At 44.8% G+C, this 19,460-nt stretch overlaps 1 protein-coding gene across 7 annotated transcripts in view; it reads left to right on the top strand.

Annotated features, from left to right (window-relative positions):
- LOC111067023 (cAMP-specific 3',5'-cyclic phosphodiesterase) overlaps positions 1 to 19,460 on the top strand; it is a 129,323-nt gene that overhangs the window by 65,324 nt on the left and 44,539 nt on the right. The window contains exon 1 of one of the 7 annotated variants that reach the window (XM_022356043.2): positions 202 to 558. The exons of the other annotated variants lie outside the window; for them this stretch is intronic. Within the exon in view, the coding sequence (XP_022211735.1) occupies positions 506 to 558 (53 nt within the window). The 5' untranslated portion in view covers positions 202 to 505. Of the gene's footprint in view, positions 1 to 201; positions 559 to 19,460 lie in introns of those variants that run through there. 7 annotated transcript variants of the gene reach the window in all.

The raw sequence follows: 19,460 nt of genomic DNA, 5'->3' as shown, positions 1-19,460 counted from the left end.
ACCACCCGCTTTGGGCGGACAAAGTCCCCAGCCCCCACCGCATTTAGCGGCCCGCCGACTGAGCAAATTCCTGAAGCAAAGTACCAAAGCCAGCAGAGCAGCACCCAACAACAACGGCAGCAGCACTGCAGGAGCGGCGCTGGCAGTAGCAACTGGAGGTGCAGCAGTGAAAGGAGCAGCAGCAGCAGCAGCAGCAGCATCTGGCCGTCGCAAATCTTCTGCTGCGTCGATTATCGCAGCAGCGGGACTCGATCTCTGCAATCTCTCGAGTCGCCACAGCAGCAGTGGGACAACGGGAACAGGTGGCACAGGGGGAACGGTGGGAACCGAGGAGAATTCGACCACCCTAACTGGCGGTGTGGGAAGCTCCCTCAACAACAACAACAACAACAACAGCAGCAGCAGCAGCAGCAACGGCAACGGCAGCGGCTGTGGCAGTGGCACCGGAGCTACCGGCAATACCTCAACGTCAACGTGGTGCGGCAGCATCAATTTTCTTGTGTATATGGTGTGCTCCTTCTGCTGTTGTTGCTACAATTTTCGGAATTCGCCCTCAAGGTGAGTGACACAGAAAAATCGACATCGAATTCGAATTCGAGTTCCAAATTGAAATCGAATGAGGTTCGAATCGAAGATCTAATCCTAGGAATTTTTAGAAGAATCATCCCTGACTATATTATATTATTCCATTATATGCCCCAACCTTAATTAATCTTTAATTGGATTCATTATACAAATTCCAAAGTTTTCCTGAATATATATGTCGGTGAATAAGTACCGATCAATATTTCGATATCGAATACAACTCTCATGGAATTAATTCCTTGGATTTTCCAGACTGTTCTTGGACACTTTGATATGGGATTGAGTGGGAATTTTGTGGGTAAAATTTTGTTCGAGCGAACGAAACACGAAATCAATTTCCAAATCTATTATTAAATTTGTAAATATATGTATGTAAGTACTTCCGAATATTCCTGAATGGTGGATTCATTATAGACATGAATACTTTTCGTTGTCAGATCTGTCCCACTGTCCCACAGAAACCCACCATTCAAACGATCCACTCTCTGATATCTATAATTAAGTTGTTAGAATTCTATTCATAAACTCTTTATATTCGTCTCCCCTCCTACCTCCTCCCACCACCCTCCTACACCTTCACCGTTTTGAGTGTTGCTGTGTGCCATTTGTTAAATAAAGCATGACCTACGTTTGGTTAGGGTGGTGCTGGGGGGGAATAGATCCCTCCCCTCATGAACATGCAAAGCTTCGCTTATCTGAACAAAAAGCATAAAAATAGAGAAACACGTAAACAGAAATGAAAGAACAAAATTGAAAAAAAAAAGCAAAAAAAATACAAAAGCAGCAACAAAATTGCAGGCAATTTGGCGGGAGAGATTATTATATATAGCGCACGATCGCATGTGGCATACAAATGTGGAATGTATGATACCCGCGGAGGAGTAGGAATTGAATAAGGCTATGGATTCACTCACATGATGGGGATATCTCGTGATCTGGATTATTTAATGTATTCATTATATACACATGTATAATGATGCATATCTGGATATATCTTTAACAAGAAGTAGTTTCTAAATTACATGCTAGCTCCCATCATTTCCACATTAATGATAGAATCGAGACGCACAAGTGAATGCTGCCAAAGAGAAGTCCAGATTTATAATAACTGACAATCAAACATGACAAATATTTGGATCTACAAATCTTGTAATAGTCCCCTTTGAGGTGCACTCATGGCAATTATAAGGGATATATGAATGTACTGTCGAAAATTTCACCAGATTTGGAAACCTGGGAACGGGGGGTTACTCCCAATGCTCGCTTTGAGGTATTCGTAATCAGAATCCGAATCAGGAAATATAAAATTGTAAGGGAATTTGCTACTACTCATGCTCCCACTACCCCTCTCCTACACCCATCTTCATCTCTTAACTAGAAATTTCTCTGTCTTCCTGTCGCTCCCGCTGTACCATCAAGTGTCCAAGTGACCAGCCGCCCAGCAATCGACATAGCCATAAGCTGTTTGCTATGAAACCCTCTTGGGACTAATTATTGCCCTGCCATTCCCACATCCACTCTACCCAATATCCATCCCCACCCCCCACAAGAGACAGAGGAAGAGAGAACTGTCGTCACACATCAAATGTATGGCAAAGGGGGGGAGAGACAGAGAGAGAGAGTGAGCCTGCTCAGGTGTCGGTGCTGCTGCCGGAGGCGGGACCGTGGCGGATGCTGCTTCTCCTTCGTCTTTCTCTTCATTCATCGCCTTCTTCTTTTTATTTTTCTCTTCTTTTCTTTTGGCAATCAAATTTTTAGGCGCAGATTAGAATGCTGCCTCTGTGTGAGAGGGAGACAGCGAAAGCGAGGTCAAAGTTCAAGGTTGCCCCCTCCCACATTCCCATTCACCACTCTCTCTCTCTCTCTCTCTATCTCGCACACACTCCACTCTCCCCCTATTTGTATTAATTGCTTAAAATGTAAATCTGTTAAAAAAAAAAAACAAAAACAACAACAATGATAGTCGGAGAGAGAAAAACAAAGAAGTCGCAACAGCAGCCAGGCAGCAGCAGATGTGCCGCCTTTGCTTTTCCTCACCCACACATGAACCCCACTCTCCATCTCCACCCAACTCTTCCGCTCTCTCTCTCTCTCTCTTTCTTTTTGTTGACACTCGCTCCACCGCTGTCGCTCTTACTCTGCTGCCCTGCTCTCTTGTGACGTCGCTGCCAGCTGCCAGCTGCTGCGTCTGCTGTCGCCTGTCGCTTCGTTCTGCAGGGGGGCCGGTCCCCGGGTTGGGTCCGGCAGGTGCCGTTTGTTTTGTGATAACGGCACGCGGGCAGCACGTCGACGATCATTGTTGCTGTTGTTGCCGCCTGTCGCCTGCTGCCTTCTGCTGCTTCATTTTTTTTTTCGCTGATAAGAATCAGAGAGCCGTCGGCATCGCTTTGTAGCTGCATTGGTGCCGGTGCCCCTGCCCAATTCAGCCCCTCCATCCGCCATCCGCCAACACCCTACCAAAAAGCAAATAAGCGTGGGGCTGCGTTTTTTTTTTTGTTTTTTTTTTATCGCAGGCGATAAACGCTGGCCAAGAAGCAGGCGGTGGATAGGCCAAGGAGAAGAAAAGAGTCAGCAAGTCAGAAGGGGCGGAAGGGAAAAACAGGCAACCGAAAGATTAGCGATTGGTTGTGGGAAGAGCAACAAAAATGCACAAGAATGTGGGTTAGAGCTGGCAGCATACTAGCCATATTTAATAATCTTTAGCTGGTCGGATGGGTCAATGGGGATTGGGGACCTGCACCCCGTTCCATTTTCGAATTTTTATAATTTTTCTGGTAACTGATTGACGATCATGTTCCGGAGAATAGCCCGAAAAACCCGAGTTGATCAATGGTCAACCTTTTGCTACCCACGAGACTTTAGTAGGAGCAAATTCGAGTTTTCCCAATCCCAAAATCTATGTATGTACATTCAAATCTTGGTTAATTTTATTCAGAGAAAAGAACATTTATTTTCTTAAATTACTTAATTAGTTATCAAAAAAGTCTTTCAAAAATGGAAATGATAAACCATGGAATGGATTTATCTACAACTGAAGGAGATGCGCCCCAAGCGAGTTTTATTCTGAGCTTTAGCCCGGTGCTATTTTCGCTTGAATAATAAAAGTGATCTTTATGATCTTTTCTCACTTTGCTATATTTTACGCTGCACAGTCCTTATATTTAATACATTCTTTACAATACAGAGGCACACGCTGCCATTAAGTAATTCGCTTTAATGTGCGCTGAAAACTCTTAGCCTAAGGAGGTCATGACGTAGCTGGAATATTATTTACTCGAAACTTATGCATAAATCAAACAGTTACATTTATTCTTATATCATTTCTCCCGTCCGTTCACTCAACGCCACTTTTGCAGTGTTTTCCCTATATGTATGTATTTCCCGTGAGAAAATTCAAAGTAACGTTTTTTTGTGTTTTGTTTGTTTTTTCCGTGCGCTATTTTCTATGCGATTTCAATTTCTCCCCTCCCATGTCCCAATGTCGTTCTTGTGCGTGTGGAGCTGAATATCCCACTTGATCCATCTGTTGTCCCACTGCGTGTGTATGTGTGTGTGTGTGTGTGTGTGGGTGTGCGTTCCTTTCCGAGTCACTGTAAGCTACGGCGCCGCGACGCTGTCGCTGCCGCTGCCGCTCTGTCTGCTTGGGTCCGGAGTCCCTACTCTGCCTGTAATTGGATTTCCGCTGTTTGCCAAAGAGAGCCAGATAGAAAGAAAGAAAGAAAGAGAGGGACAGAGAGAGAGAGAGAGTGAGCGATGGCAGCGCACCCACCGGCAGCGGCAGCTGTTTGATGATGGATTTCCAGCCGCCGTCACCAACGTTCTCGTCTCATTACAGCCAAGGTGTATTTGTAAAAGGTGAGCTATTCTCCTCGCTTTTCGAATGCCAAACATTTCTTTTTGTCACTCTCTCTCTCTCTCTCTCTCTATTAATCGAAGTGCGTGTGTGTGCATGCACTGCAATCAAAATGTGTCAACGGCACGTCTTGTTGGGTATGGTAATGGGCCTCACCTTGTCTTGAATACGCCTTGATTACAACTTTCAATTTCAATTGCCAAATGCGCTTTGGGTCACCTCTCTCATTAGGCATGGCTACCTCACACACCCACCCCCCACCCACTACCCGCTACCAGCCCGCTTACTTACAGGCTTAAACGCTCTCACGCATTGCGCTGGCTGGGCTCTCTCAAGCTTGCTCTCTCGTTCGCTCCCTTGTGTGTGTGTGTGTGTGTGTGTCTGTTTGGTGCCGTGCCTGTTCGCCTTCGCCTCAATTCGTTTTTCGCATCGTTTTGCTGCCTGCTGCTGCTGTTGGCTGTTGGCGCTCTGTGGGGTTCTGCTCTGCTCGCGTCGTCGTCGTCGTCGTTCATGTTGAACGGTTCTCGGCGTCGTCGTCGTTTCGGTTTTCATCATATAACGTAAAGGCACTTCGGGCGTGCGGCGCGGCGCGGTGGTTCGTGTGTCTCGCGCTCTCCTTTAAAAAAAAACAAAAAAAAAAAATTGTGTGCTAAATATTCCAATTCGAAAATTTAATTCCCAATAAAGAATTAGTGCGAATAATCAACGAAAATCCAATTGAAATGTAACGGGAAAAAGTGTGCATAATAATAAGCAAACAAGAAGCAGCACAAGCACCAGCACCAGAGCACAAGCACAAGTGCAAAAGGCGAAAGGCAAAAAACAAGTGGAACAGAGACAAATAAACAAAACGCAGCAGCAGCAACAGAGATAGCAACAACAATAAGAACAGTAGGAGCAGCAGCAGCAGCAGCAGCGCCGCCGCCGCTGCCATCGTGAGAGTGAGAGTGGAGCTCAGCAGCAGCAGCGAGAGAGTGCTGCTGCAGTGCCAGTGTGTTCGGTGCGGTGCGGTTGGCAGAAAAGGCGAGAAGGTGTGTGATTCGTATGATGATGTTGTTGTTGTTGTTGTTGGAGCAGTGCGCGGTATCGTGAGAGGATCATCGTTTGATAGGAAAGCCAGCGAGCAGGTGTAATGAGAGGCTTGATGGGGGGGGATAAGGGAGCGCAAGCGGTAGGCGCCACCGTGAGAAACTGAACGTGAATGGGGGAACACATACATACAGACAGCGGGAGAGGGAGCAAAGTCAACTACAGTGGGGACGCTCGCCCAAAAATTAATTAGAAAAATAAAACAGCAAAAACAACAGCGCCGCATGGCACAATTTGAATGTTTGTCAATTAATTGTGCGATAAAAGAGAGTGGAAAAGCGCGGCGAATATCGGTAGTCGAAGCGTGTGATACCCTCTGGCTGATCCATCCCCATATGATGATTTAGTTAACAAATCATGTTAGGTTAGGTTTGATACAAAATACAAGAATTAAATAAAAATAAAAAACACAGTCTTGATGGTCATGAATAGGTGTCTAATGTAGTGATCCCGTAATTGTAGTTCCAACTTAAATGATGTCTGGCATTGCGAATACATACGTACATATATACCCGATGCGAGGGTATCAAAAGTTTTGCCGGCTGCTTGTCGACGTCGACGTCGCCGCCGACTGTTGATTTTTATCGGCAGCTGAAAAAGCGAGAAGGCAGCGTCAACAGAAGTAGGAAAGAGCGAGAGGCAGCGGCACTTTTGCCTCGAAGCTCAATGAAAAATCTTCGAGACGTTGCCCCGCAAAAGTAAATGTCTAAAACATGTGCCTATGTATGTATGTATGTGTGTGTGTGTGTGTGTGTGTGTGTATGTATGTATGCGTTTGCCGCTAAATTGGCAATGGGTGTACGCAAACTTGTCGCGTGCCTTGCTCTGTACGCCCTGCTGTGTGTGCGTGTGGGTGTGTATGTGTGTGTGTGTGTGTGGCCCACTGTTTGTGCGTGCTTGCGTGAGAAATGGGGCAACTTTTCTGCCGTTGATAAGAACTAATAGAATGAAAGGGATAAATATCGATAAGAAAATGATTGAAACGATTTTATAATTCAAAAAGTATACGTACATATGTATGTATGTATATGATGGGTGCAATCCACCGATCTTTAACGATTAATTGCTGAAAATAGGGGGAAAATAACTTGTCGAGCAACTTCTGGTCCACTCTCTCCCCAATATTTTCACTAATTTGATATCATGTCTCTCCTTGGGCTGCTCCATCATCTTATCCACTCAGCTTCCTTCCATTTCCACTTCCACTTCCACTTTGTGTTGTTATCCTCTTTTTCTCTTTTTCAACTTTCTGTGCTGTGCTGTGCTGTGCATTCAAACGAAAACGAGAACGAAAATCAAATCAAATCAAATTGAATTTTCAACTGGAGCCTGGGACGGACGACTACTGTCCTGTCCTGTCCTGTCCTCGCTTCTTTAAGCACTCACTCTCTTTCCCACTCTCTTTTCCACTCTCTCTATCTGTCTTCAGGCTCCTTTCGCTCATTGAGCACACGTCCAGTAATGCGATGTTGCCGCTTTTCACTTAAAAAAACTTAACTCCATCTCTCTGCCATCTCGCGCTGATTTCAAAAATGAAATGTAATTTACCACAGAACGAACCCGCCAACCGCCCCAGCTTAAAGGGGCCTACCACCACCACCGCCGCCACCCCCTGGTCAACATTTATTCTATTTATTTGCGAGGCAATCTATTTGCTGGCTTGGTTTGTGTTTTGGACGTCAAATCAAAGCGCAAATTGGAATACATATGCACGTTTAGTGAGAGGTAGAGGGAGAGCGACAGAGAGAGAGAGAATGTTTTGCATAAAAATTCAACAACTTTTCAAACCTACACTAATCAGAAAAGTTTTGAATTTGGATAAGTCCAAGATAAAGTACGGCAACACTGCAGCTCAGAGAATCTCTTGAGTGTAGAGTGAGAGAGAGGGTGGGCAGGGGCAGAGGTTCGGTGGGGTTCTGCTTCACAGTGGGTGGTATAACCAATCGTTGGATAATGGATAATGCTGCCCGTCTGCCCGTCTGCCCGCCTGCCGTCTGTCACATGTGAAATGATTATAAGCCGGGTCGGGTCCCACAGTCACGTACCAGTCATTAATAAAAGAGAGAGAGAGAGAGAAAGAAAGAACGAGAGAGAGAGAGCGGCAAACTAATTGGAATTCCAAAGCGTTTCGTCTCCCCATCTTTCTCTCTCTCTCTCTGATGATCGTGTCCACGGGTTGGGGAGGGGAGTGCGCTGTAATGAGTGCACTGCGATGCTTGCGACTGCGACTGTGCTCATCCCTGGTGGGTGTGTGCACTTTTATCAGCCACCACTGTGCCTGCTGAACGGTGTGCGAGAGAGAGAGAGAGGCGGGAGACTGCAACTGTACTGTAGTTCGTGCTGCCTGTTTCTCTTTTGCTTTCGCTCTTCCTTGCGTTGATCATGCTCGGCCAACTACACTGGCGTGGAAAAATATAGAGCAAGGTTCAAGTGATCCACGGAGGCGCCGGCGCCAGCGGCGTCTCTTTTGTCGCGTCACTGCCGTCGCAGCTGTTCCATTATCGTTTCTTTATTTTGCTTTGAAGAGCCCTTGTGTCGTAGTACTGTGGCTGTTGTTGTTGTTGTTGTTGTTGTGGTTATAGTGGGTTTATTTCCATTTGAATATTGATTTATGAATGCGACTGTTATACAGATTTATGGGCTAATATTTACGCCCGGATTCCACCGTTTGGATGTTTGGGGGCACTAGCACCAGGCACCAGGCACCAGCACTAGCACTCTCCCTCTCTCTTGCTATCTCCTTTTGGCCATAAATCATGCACCGAAAGAGGATTGGAAGGGGAAGGGGGGCTGCTGCTTTCGTCACTAGTCCGGCCCACTGATAAGGCTTTTTATCTAATTGATAGCAATTTACTGATTGATGTAAACGATTGAGAGAATCGCTTGGGGAGGCGTGTGATTAATTGATTGATGGTCTATGTACATATCTCCTGATGCAGTACTCCAGCTTTGATTGACTAAAGCTGTTCCCCCACCCCCATCCCCATCCCCATCCCTGCCATCCACACTCGGAAAGAGGATTACTTTTCGCTCGATGTCTGACATTTTTATGCAGTTTTTTATGCGCTATGATTTATTGGCCAATTGCATTACCATGCCCCCTCATCTCTTTCACTGCAATCTGTCTAAATCTCTCTCTCTCTCTCTTTCTCTCTCTCTTTCTAATTCCTAGAGCCGCCCTCTCTTTCTGTCCTGTAAAAGCATGAAAATTTATCGATTTTGTTTGGCGGTTTTCCAGTTTTACCCCCCACATCCACATCCACATCCACATCCTACCCGCATTCGCCGGTCTAGCTTTGGTTTTTAGCATGATTTCCTCTGCCCTTTCCCAACCCCATTCCACCCCTTTTTTGGCACTAAAAACTTTTCCCCACCTACACCTCCTATGTGCCCCATGTCTCTCCCTCTCTCTCTCTCTCCTTCTTTCGTCTCTCTTTCTCTCCCCGTTTTTATGTGTGTGCGTGAGTTAATTTAAGCCTCGCTTTTGCTCCTGGCTTTGGACTCCTTCACTTCCCCCTCCACTCCTCTGTGCTCTTCCTGTTGTTCCTGTTCGCCTCCTCTCCCTCTCCTCACTCCATCCATTCACTGAGGCGATAAAATTTTTATTTATTGATTTTCATTTATGTTTTCCTTCCTCATGCACGCATACGGACGGGCAAGGGTGTGGTGGGGTTAGGCTTAGGCATGGGGTGGGGTGGGAGAGAGGGAATGCTGCCTACTAAACAGCTGCTACACTTTATGGCCTCCAGCTCCACCAGTGTAGCCGCCGCCATCCGGCATTCCAGCTTCATCTTCAATCTCCATATAACGGTGAGCAAACGTCTCGCATCCTCTCCATCCTCCTCTCTCTCTCACTCTCGCTCACTCTCCGGCAGAGAGCAATTACGTGCTGTATAAAAGCTCACCGCAAGCATTCGCTTTCTTCTCCTCCTGCTCCTCCCGCTCTTGCTCCCCCTCCTACTTCTCCCCCCTTTTTTTTTTACGATTCTTCGCTTCTTCATGCGATAGCGGTGCGGGTGTATGGGGGGGGTGTGTGTGTGTCAGAGGGTGGTAGCAGGTTGTCAGACGTTATGTTCTGGGGCAGGGGTAGGTGGGTGGTGCGGAAGGTGATAAACTTTTAGACGGCTCCGCTAATTGGATAACTCAAAAGTTTTGATTAATTCTCAGCGATAACGCAATGCGATGCGATGCGATGCGATGTTATGTCAAAGGTCAGCAGGGTCATCGATACACGATTGTTCGTGCTGACTGCTGACTGCGATTACTTTCGATACGATTTCGATTGCGATTACAGAGTAAATTTCTATTTTCTAAATCAGAGGAATCAAAGCGAAAAACCTGTAAAGAAATTTTTGAAATATTCAATTGACAAAAACAATCGATTGTTGTTGAATGTAATCGCTTTATAAAGCTACGATTTATGTGGAACTTCTGCCTATGCATGTCCAGTGTATATGTACATATATATTTTTTTGTTGACGATGTTCAATAATTTCTAGCAATTTTCTAACAATTTCCCTCCTGCTGTGTGTGAGTGTGAAGGCATGGGGAGGACCTTCTTTGAAACCACTATTTACATTGAAAATTCCTATGCTAGCAGCAAAATTTTCCTCAACATTCCCTAAACACACACACACACACACACAGACGCAGCAAATAATTGCAAAATGCCAGGAAAAGGCGGAGAGGAAAATGCGAAGAAAAAAATTGTTAATGCTCTTTGGCCACGTGTGTCTATGGCGCGCAGGGGCTAGGAGGAGGGAGGCGGTACTACGAAAAGCATAATTGAAAAAAAATTAAATTAAAAATATCTGAGGGAATTTGCAAAAAGGTTTCCCACGCCCAGGCAGGACGACGACTCTGACGACTCACCTCCTCCTGTTGCTCCATCAAAAAAAGATACGTAAAAAGAAGTGGAACTAGGTCGCCCCCCTCCCCAGCCCCCACCACCGTATGCCGTTTCCATCTTCAACTGAGGTGGAAAATGGAAAGTTTTCCCTCTGCCCGCTGCCTCCTGCCTTCTTGGGAGCCATAAAACTGTTTTGGCCAAATGAACATAAATCGTCCAGGGTTGGGGGCTCCGTAGATCACCTGAGAAAGTTACGGCTGTCTCTCTCTCTCTCTCTTACTCCAATGAATATAAAAATCTATGAGGAACCAGAAGACTTTTTATTATTAATTTGTTCAATGTTTTTTTTTTCTTGTTCTGTTTCCACTACTTTCTTGTGCCTTTCATCTCTTTGCTCGATTTGGAAAATGGAAAATGTACTTATATCCCTGCTGGTGGATGGATTTTAATTTCCGCTTTCCCAAACATAACATTGCCATGAAAAGCAACGTCAATGTCAGCCTCAACATGTGACTGTGACTGTGTGTGTGTGTGTGTTTCCTCCATCCTCCTGCATAACTATCCTGGTGTGTGTCCAGCTGGACAGCAGGATGTGCCATTGAAAATGGTATTTCTATGTTCGAAGAGACAGAAAGAAGGTCACATGGCTTTCAAATCATTAAAATGTGAGAAACTATCTTCTGCCGATAGACATACATACATACATACATACATACATATGTATGTATTGGAGCTACTGCATCCATAAAGCTATAGCTGCAGATAAAAGTGGGGTTTTTCTTGCGGGCTGTTTCCACAGTTCAAAACAAAACAAAACAAAACAAAACAAAAAAGGTGGCCCCATATCTTCAGACATCGGTTGCCAAAGATATAAAACGTTTATTCGATCGGTAAACAAATGACGCAGTTTACAGCACAACCCAGAGCCCCCACCCCAGAGCATTCCGTTGGTTTATTGTTGGGGAAAAACCTTCCATCAAATACCATAAAATGTGGGTCCGGATGGCACGATTCTCGTTTTTTTCGACTTCGCTATGGCATTGTAGTTGTAATTTCGTTGGGGTGCCATGGATCTAGTCTTTAATTGAATGTTATATTATTTCAATATTTGATGGACTGCTCATCGGCAGCCGTTGTATGTCGATCCGAATGGTAATTGCATGATCTTTATGGCTTTATGGAGCTGCTGCCCCTAATGACCGATCATTTCTGCCATATATCCATGGCTATATAATTAGCGGTATCGCGTGACGACTCGGCTGCAATCTAAACTAACTGCCACAAAAAGGTGAACCCAAGCGAGACCCCACAAACAAAGTCATGCTTACCTTTTGAGGCGACTGTACCCCAGTCGTGTTGTCGTGTCACTTGACCAAGTTCCCCCTCTTCCCGTTGGCAATCTTTTGTGGGCAAAGGAAAACAAATTTCCATTTACCATTTACCATTCCCCTCCGCACATCGTTCCTGTTTTTTCCTTCGTCCTCCCATGGAAGCTGCTTTTGTCTTTGAGGCAAAGTTGTTTGGTAAAAGTTTTCCCCAACGCAACAGCAGCAGCAGCATCAGCATCAGAAGCAGCTCATCTTCATCTACTTGCTCTTGCTCCTCCTCGTGTTGCTGTCTCCAAGTTTCTGTGTCCAGGAAGTATTTTCAAATTGCATAAAGTCTCTTTCAGAGCAAAGATTTCAATTAAAGTTGTGCCCCCTAGACCACACCAGGGGTCTCTGCAATAGAAAGGACCCACAAAGGACCACAGCTTGGCATTCGGATTTTGGGGGAGAAAAGACGAAAAAAAAAAGAAAGTCTAGAAAATATAATGAGAGGCAAAGCATAAAAAGGGGATTAAAATCCAGGCAAGGCCTGGATTAAAATCAAGAGCGGCAGACATTATCCAACACTGGCTTCTTGTTAACCAACACACAGCACAAACTTGCACGTCCTTTTTTTTGATTGGTGAGCTTTGCAAAAATGCTTCTTTGGTGAATTTATCAACATTTAACATTATTTTCTGTTAACCAGCACTGTTTCTGCCCTAGATACACCTAATGAAGACCAGATAATATGAAACTATTCACCACAAAATATATATTTGGCGCTTGTGTTGAAAAGTGTTTCAGGAAAGTGTTGTAGAAAAGTTTTCCAACACTGTTAAGACTCATTTGTTTTTGCATAAAGTTTTGTGGTCTCTCAGGTCAGCTGTTTACGATGTGTGAACTTATGGAAATGTCAAATGTTAAGGGGTCACCCGACCCCAAACCCATATGTACTCCCAGTCAAAAGATAGAGAGTGAGAGCGAGAGTAAGAAAGAGATCTAAGTAAATAAAAACGTGAACTGCATCCCATTAAAGTTGATCTAATGACCGCCTACGTGAGCGGACTTCTCAACGAAGGTGCGAGATGGGCGCCCAGAGATGCCTGCCAGAGGATGAGGAAGAGTGAGCAAAGGAGAGAAGTGAGTTCAGAGGCCGTGACCATTAATGGCGCCTACAAAGCGAATTAGCCAAAAAAAAAAAGAAGAATGGACGAGTGTTTTGTGTCAAGAAAAAATGAAAAATTGAAGCTTTATAGACAGAAAGAGAATGATAAAAGAGAGGGAGAGCTAGAGCTAGATAAAAATAAAAAATAAATACAAAATATTGTATATAAAAGAGAGCAGGAGCGACCGGGTAGGGTATTCTGTGGGATTCTGTTGACTGTTTTTGTTTTCTGAGGCAAAAAACACATACAATCGAATTATTCCATATAAAACACACAAGAAGAAAGTCTCATCTCATCTCATCTCATCTCGAGACCCCACTCTCTGTGCACTCGCTCTCTCTCTCTTTCTCTTGTTCCATGAAATAAAATTAAAGCACTTAAAAATTTTGTTCGTTGCATACATTTTGGGGCAAGCGAAAGAACGTTTGAGGTGGGGGGAGTAGAGTAGGGGCGGTTATAGCGTTATGGGCATTACGCGTTCTGACATAAAAGCTCAAAACAGACGCACGCAATCCACCACTCCAAACCACACACAGACACACAAACAGACACAGGGAGAGAAAGAGAGAGTGAGAGAGAGAGAGACACAGATTGTCGGCAGCATCCATCGCATAAATATTAATAAAGACATCAAGAATTGATTGAATCGAAAGCGCAAAGCGAACGCATTCGCATTATGCCTGGCTTAGGGATGGGTGCGTGCCAAATTAGAGATGGTACAGCCTGACACGTACTCAAATGTTGGAGCGGGGGGTAGGGGAAAGACAGCAGCGCTAGTTGGGGAAAAGGGTAATACAACTTAAGCTTAATGTACTTGCGCCTAACCTTTCTCGCACAATTCTTTCCAACAATAGACGATTATTTTTTTCAAAAATAAATTCTTTGGAGCTATTTGGGCTGCTTCAACTGCCTGCCACTTTGAGTGCTGACATTTACGAGAGCATCCCCGAATTTCCGATTAACTATAGTACATATTATTAAAGCTCAGCCCCCACGCCCCAAAAAGTGTGTCGTTTCCCCTTTTTGATCCCCTTTTTTGGAGGTTGTCCATGTTGTCCCTTAATGAGTTTTGTGTGCTTCAAATTGAAATTTTCAACTTGTGAACAAATAAAACATACACAAAGTGAGGTTATGGGACGGATGAGAGGCGGGGGCAGGATGCCCCCAAAAATTGTGCGGTCGCTGTAATGGCGATGGTTCAGGGGGCAGAACTTCCCGTCTGTTGATTAGGCGATGCTTCAGTTGATAAACTTTCCACCGAAAATTCTCTCGCATCCCGGGCCCCTATAAGCCGCAAGACACGCCCACCAACGACGCCCACACATTTGCTTTTCATATGGAAATTTACCAAAAAAACAGCTTTTCCTTTCTACCGCCCACCGCCCACAGCCCTTTCCCAAATCTCTGTCTCTGTCTTTGTCTGTCTGTCTCTTTCGGGCTGTGGGTGTTAAAAAACTTTTTTTTTTTTGGCACAAATATTTTGATGTAAATTGTTTTTGGCATTTATTCATTTATATATTTGTGTGTGGATGGCTGTGTGTCTGTGTCTGCTTTCACATATGCATATACATATACATATGTAGGTATGTGTATTGTGGTCGACATTTTCATAATTTAACTTTTCCACCGAAAACAAACACAAACACAATGCGATAATGCGAAAATATACAAATGCATTTGGACAGTGGAGTTACCCACGCTAAAAACGCACAAAATATACAATAAAAAGAAGATTTTTACCACTAGCCACAATCCCTTGTTTCGAAATGAATGTGTCCTTTCACTTATGGGGAAATTTTTAGAGCAAATGAACGCATTATTCGTATTATTTGTGCTTTTAGCTAGAAACTTTTGGAAGAAATAAAAAAGGGAAAGAGCATAAAATAATATAGAAAAAAATAATAAAATAAGTAAATAAATAAATTGAAATTATCTTTTAAGAGTAGAGTTTCCACGAGTTCGTGTATACCCTTAAGGCCTTTGCTTGCGGGACTACTGGGCATCACAGCACTGGCGGCGGCAGTTCATTTGGAAGTTGATTAGTGACGAAAAGTTGTTGCTTTTACCATTATCTCTACTGCCATCTCTGTCTCACTGGGCGGCTGTGATGTTGTGGGTGGTGGGGGGGGGGGGCGAAGACACTTCTGAAGCCAGGGCCTGACTGGCGGCTGCTGCTGCTTCGTTGAGACTGAAGGAGCCGGGCTGCTGTTGTTGCGAGGATGCTCAAGGATGCTTTTGAGAGAATTGTTGCTTCTGTTGTTTGCTTTTTTAATTCTTTACCCATTCGGTGTCTCTCTCTCTCTCTCTGTCTGTCTGTCTGTCTGTCTGTCTCTGTTGCCTTTCATGTTTGTGTTGTTGTTTCTCTTTCTCTTAATGAGTGAAATAATTGTAAGAAAAAAACAAGTAGGAGAAGCGCAGAGGATGGACTCCGAAATGCTCTTGGGATTGTGTCTCCCTCTCTCTCTCTTTCTGCGCTTCAACTTTCAGTGCAATTGCAGTCCCTCCAATATATCCGTAACTGTATCCGAAAGAGTATCTGAACATCCATTAGAACGAAGCCCCTCAAAATAATTGAATATTTCAAGATCTTGGCTAGCCCTTAAAGGGAAAGTTGTGACAGGATCCCTTAGATCTGCTTTCTCCTGTAACATTATGATAAAATATGTCTAGATTGCAGCACTATATATTTTGGTTAGGGTATCCGTATGTATCCCCGCACCCCGCACCCAAAAAGCAGGCACAAAAAACTTGTGTGCAACAAAAAGGGGCACACAAGAGGCAGACAGCAGTTTGATGAGGTGTGTGGCGGGGGGGCAGCAGCGTCGTCGACAACGTTGTCACACTTAATGTTGCACATACTTTTCGAGGTCCTTGTGCCAGTAACGGTTTCCGTTCATTCTACTTTTACACTTTCTTTGATTGTGTGTGTGTCTCTGTATGCGTCTGTGTGTGTGAGAGATTTGCATGTCTCCCCAAACACCCACCAGCTACCCCCCCCCCCCCCCCCGGTTTGTCTGGGCCACCCACGCTCTTGTGGCTGCGCATTTTTTTGTTTTGGGGGCCAGGCCAGGCCAGGCCGGGAGAGGCCTCTGAAAATGAAGTACTTTGCCACTGCTTGGGCGGATCCTTGCTGCCAAATCAAGAAGAATCTTGAAAATTATACTCTAAATTGGATTTAGCTAGAAATTTGTTTTATTTTTGGGATCATTAAATGCAAAGTCGAGCGAGAACTCGGGAGCTCGGGCACCCGCTTGGATCACTTGAAGCGTAGCCATTTTACGCCACAATATGTTGGCATCCACTGTGATGTTCCCATCCAATTGGTCCCTCGCAACATCGTATTTCTCGTACATCGTCTGGTGGTATATTTGCATATATGCATTTAATTTTTGAGTGGAGTTCTCCTTCTTCTTCTCGGAATTTCACGCTCTCTGTTCGGTGTCTGATGAAACGAATCTGACCATTCGTTTATGGCATTTTTGTACAGCAAATCATTTGGATTTGGATGATTTGACTCGTGGATTAGCACTGCCAGCCTGTGAAATGCTCTCGAATCATTTGCATATAACTGCAACACCTTTTCGATGGCTTCTCTGCTGTCCCCCCATGCACACACCCTTTGCATATATCATATTTATATGCCTACATATATATGGATGTATTTCCCGTGGAACTTCGGCCCATCCATTTGTGTCTTCCATGTGCTATTATCCTCTTGTCTCGCGCGTCTCGTGTCTCGTGTTTCTGCTTTGCAGCTGTGTGTGTTTGCTCCATTCAATTCATCTAACATTTCACCTTCTTTTTTTTTTGTGTACACTCTTTGCTCTCCTCAACGCCGCTTTGCCCCGCTCCTCATCCCTCTGGATGTCCCTTTAACAACTTCTGTGACATTTCTTACACTTGACTTTTCTTGTTTCGCATTGTTCTTATCTCACTTTGCGCTGCTGTTCGTTTTGTTGTGCTCCCCCGCGCTCTCCATCCCCTTTGTGCTCCCTCTGTCTGCCTGTTTGTCTGTCTCTCTCTCTCTCTCCCTTCCTGTCTGTTTCTATCTGTGCTCTTTTTGCACTTTTGCACACTTTATTACACTTCCGCTTTTGCAATTTCAGCGTTTTTATTCGCCTCCCCCCACTGCCGTCCCACCGCGTCGCATGGGACTTCCTCTTTGGCTGCGCCTTAAACTATGCTATGATTTTTTCATATGCACTTGTCTCCTTGTGTGGGTGTATCTGTATGCTGTCTGCTGTCTGCTGTCTGCAAGTTGGTTGGCTGCTGCCACTTTATTTGTGGCACGTTGTGGCGCTCCAAGAGTAGAAGAGGAAGCCTTTGGCAGCATCACGACATAGTGGGATCTGGGGGCCTGTCCCCAGTAGAAATCTATATATTAATACACCTTCAATGTGTGACCGCATCAAAACCGCTCATGCCCCCACATTACCCCCAAAAAAAAAAAGGCCCACCCCCTTCCCATCTCTGGCTACACAACCGCTTCACACTCATCGCTCACTCGCCTGTCAAGCTGTCTGTCCCGTTCCCCTGCTGCCCTACCCGCCCTCTCCTTTCTGTCTAGCTTTTCTTCCTGGCTCTGTCTCTCTGCCCCTCTGCCCCTCTGTCTCTGTTTCTGCCTCTCGCTTTCTCTTGTTACGTATTTGCATTTGTATTAAAAACGCTTAAAGTGGAATTTTATTTCCTGTTCCTGTTGTGCTCCGCCCTGCCTTTACCACCCACCCGCCTGAATAGAGGCCTCTTTTTTCCATTCATTCTGCTTTATTTCCTCTTCTTCTTTTTTTTTCGTTTTTGTATTTTCTAATTCCATTTTTATACGCATTTAATTTTTATTCTGCCCACTGCCACTGCCCACTGCCACTCCGTTGCTCATTCTCTGCAGTTGGAAATATATGCATGATATATGCATGATATATATTTTTATATTGCCCAACGAAAATGCCGAGAAAACGATGTGCAGGAATGGAAAATGGCCACGGTCAGTCGATGATGAACAAAGCAGAAGAAAGCTTTTTCACTTGATGGAAAATATATATTTGGGATGCAGGAATAACACAAAATATTTAAAAAATATCAAACTTTGTTAGCTAAAACTCAAACTTCGATTTTTGAAGGTTTTCCATGAATGAGAGAACAGTAAATATTGGGGCAGTAAATGGTGTACCCATTTATCGAATCGAGTATTTTCAAGATTAAAACGAATGAAAGTGTGTAAACAAATTAAAAAGCATCGGTGGAAATGGCAACGTGCAACAATCGGAGCATAAGCAGCAGAGGCAGCAGCAGCAGACGTGGACTGTACTTTGAATGGATATCCACGAGCATGTCTGTGTGTCTGTGTGTCTGTCTGTCTGTCTTTCTCTCCGTGTATGTGTATGTATGTGTGTGTGGGGGGTGTATGTGTGATGGGCAACTCTTTTATGTTCTTCTGGTAAAATCCTGAAGGGATTTCCACCTACTTATCGGGCCGACTCTCTCTCTCTCTCTCTCTGTCTCTATCTGTCTGTCTGACTGCGTCTCTTTCCCACACGAATGATATCATTCTGGTCGGCTGCTTGCTGGGCATTTTCAATTTCTTTTCCATTTCATTTTCATTTTGGGCTGTGGACCAGCAATCAACGTGCTATAAAAAGCCATAAGTAAAGTGGAGGGCAGGCGGTGGCGGTGCCGGTGGCGGTGGCGAAGGCGCAGTGTAGGAAGATGGGTTTTGTAATGGTCTTATTGTGCCCTGTTAACGGATTTTGCCCCGTTAAGCAGGGGCCAGCCTCCAAAAGAGACCCCAAAGAGGAAGCTGCCGGTTGTTTTCTGCTGCTGCTGCCACTGCCACATTTCGATTTGCTTTTGCCCCTGCCCCTGCCATTGCCACTGCCACAGCCACTGCTTTTAATTTTAATAAATGCTCAACGGCTTACAGAAATCATCATCGTCCTTCGATGCTCCCACTGTGGCGTTTTTTTTTCTGTTGTTTTCTTTTTTTTTTTTCATATATTGCTGTTGTTGCTGCTGTTGTTTAAAGCGCCCCTTAAGCACATTATAGTTACCCATATAAAACGATCAATTAAGAGCTTTAAGCCGCACATTCTCTGTGTGTGTGCGTGTGTGTGTGTCTGCCTCTCTCGCTGTCGTGCGTGTGCATTAAGTATGTAATCACCTGCCACGCCTATCCATCTGCGTACCCCCCACAATCTGCCACACGTTGCGTGTTAATTATGCCCAAAGGTAAAAGGCAATTGGGTTGAATGTAGAGTGAGAGACGGAGTTGAGCACTGAGCCTTGAGGAGTCAATGCTTCCTGCCAAGCCGCTTCCTCCAGCTCTAAGGATGCTCTCTCTCTCTCTCTCCTCCTCTGTCTTTTTTAAACATTTAATTTTAATTTAATTTATGCACACACACACACATGGCCAGAGACAGGAGACAGCAGACGCTAGGTAGAGCGTGAAGGGGTTTGCCCTGCTGCCCATTTTCGACCACCATGTGGTGGGTCTCCCCAAGCATCCCCCCCCCAACTATTTGGCGCACATTTGGCGGAGTGCATTAAATGATCATAAACTAATTAAGTTGTTTTGCTGTTGGGATGCCCAATGAATAATTAAATAAATGAAAATG

The sequence above is a fragment of the Drosophila obscura genome, unplaced genomic scaffold, assembly GCF_018151105.1.
Source record: "Drosophila obscura isolate BZ-5 IFL unplaced genomic scaffold, ASM1815110v1 contig_73, whole genome shotgun sequence".
Taxonomy (NCBI): Eukaryota; Metazoa; Arthropoda; class Insecta; order Diptera; family Drosophilidae; genus Drosophila; species Drosophila obscura.
Note: the sequence above shows the minus strand (reverse complement) of the source record. Positions and strands in the feature narration are given on the sequence as shown.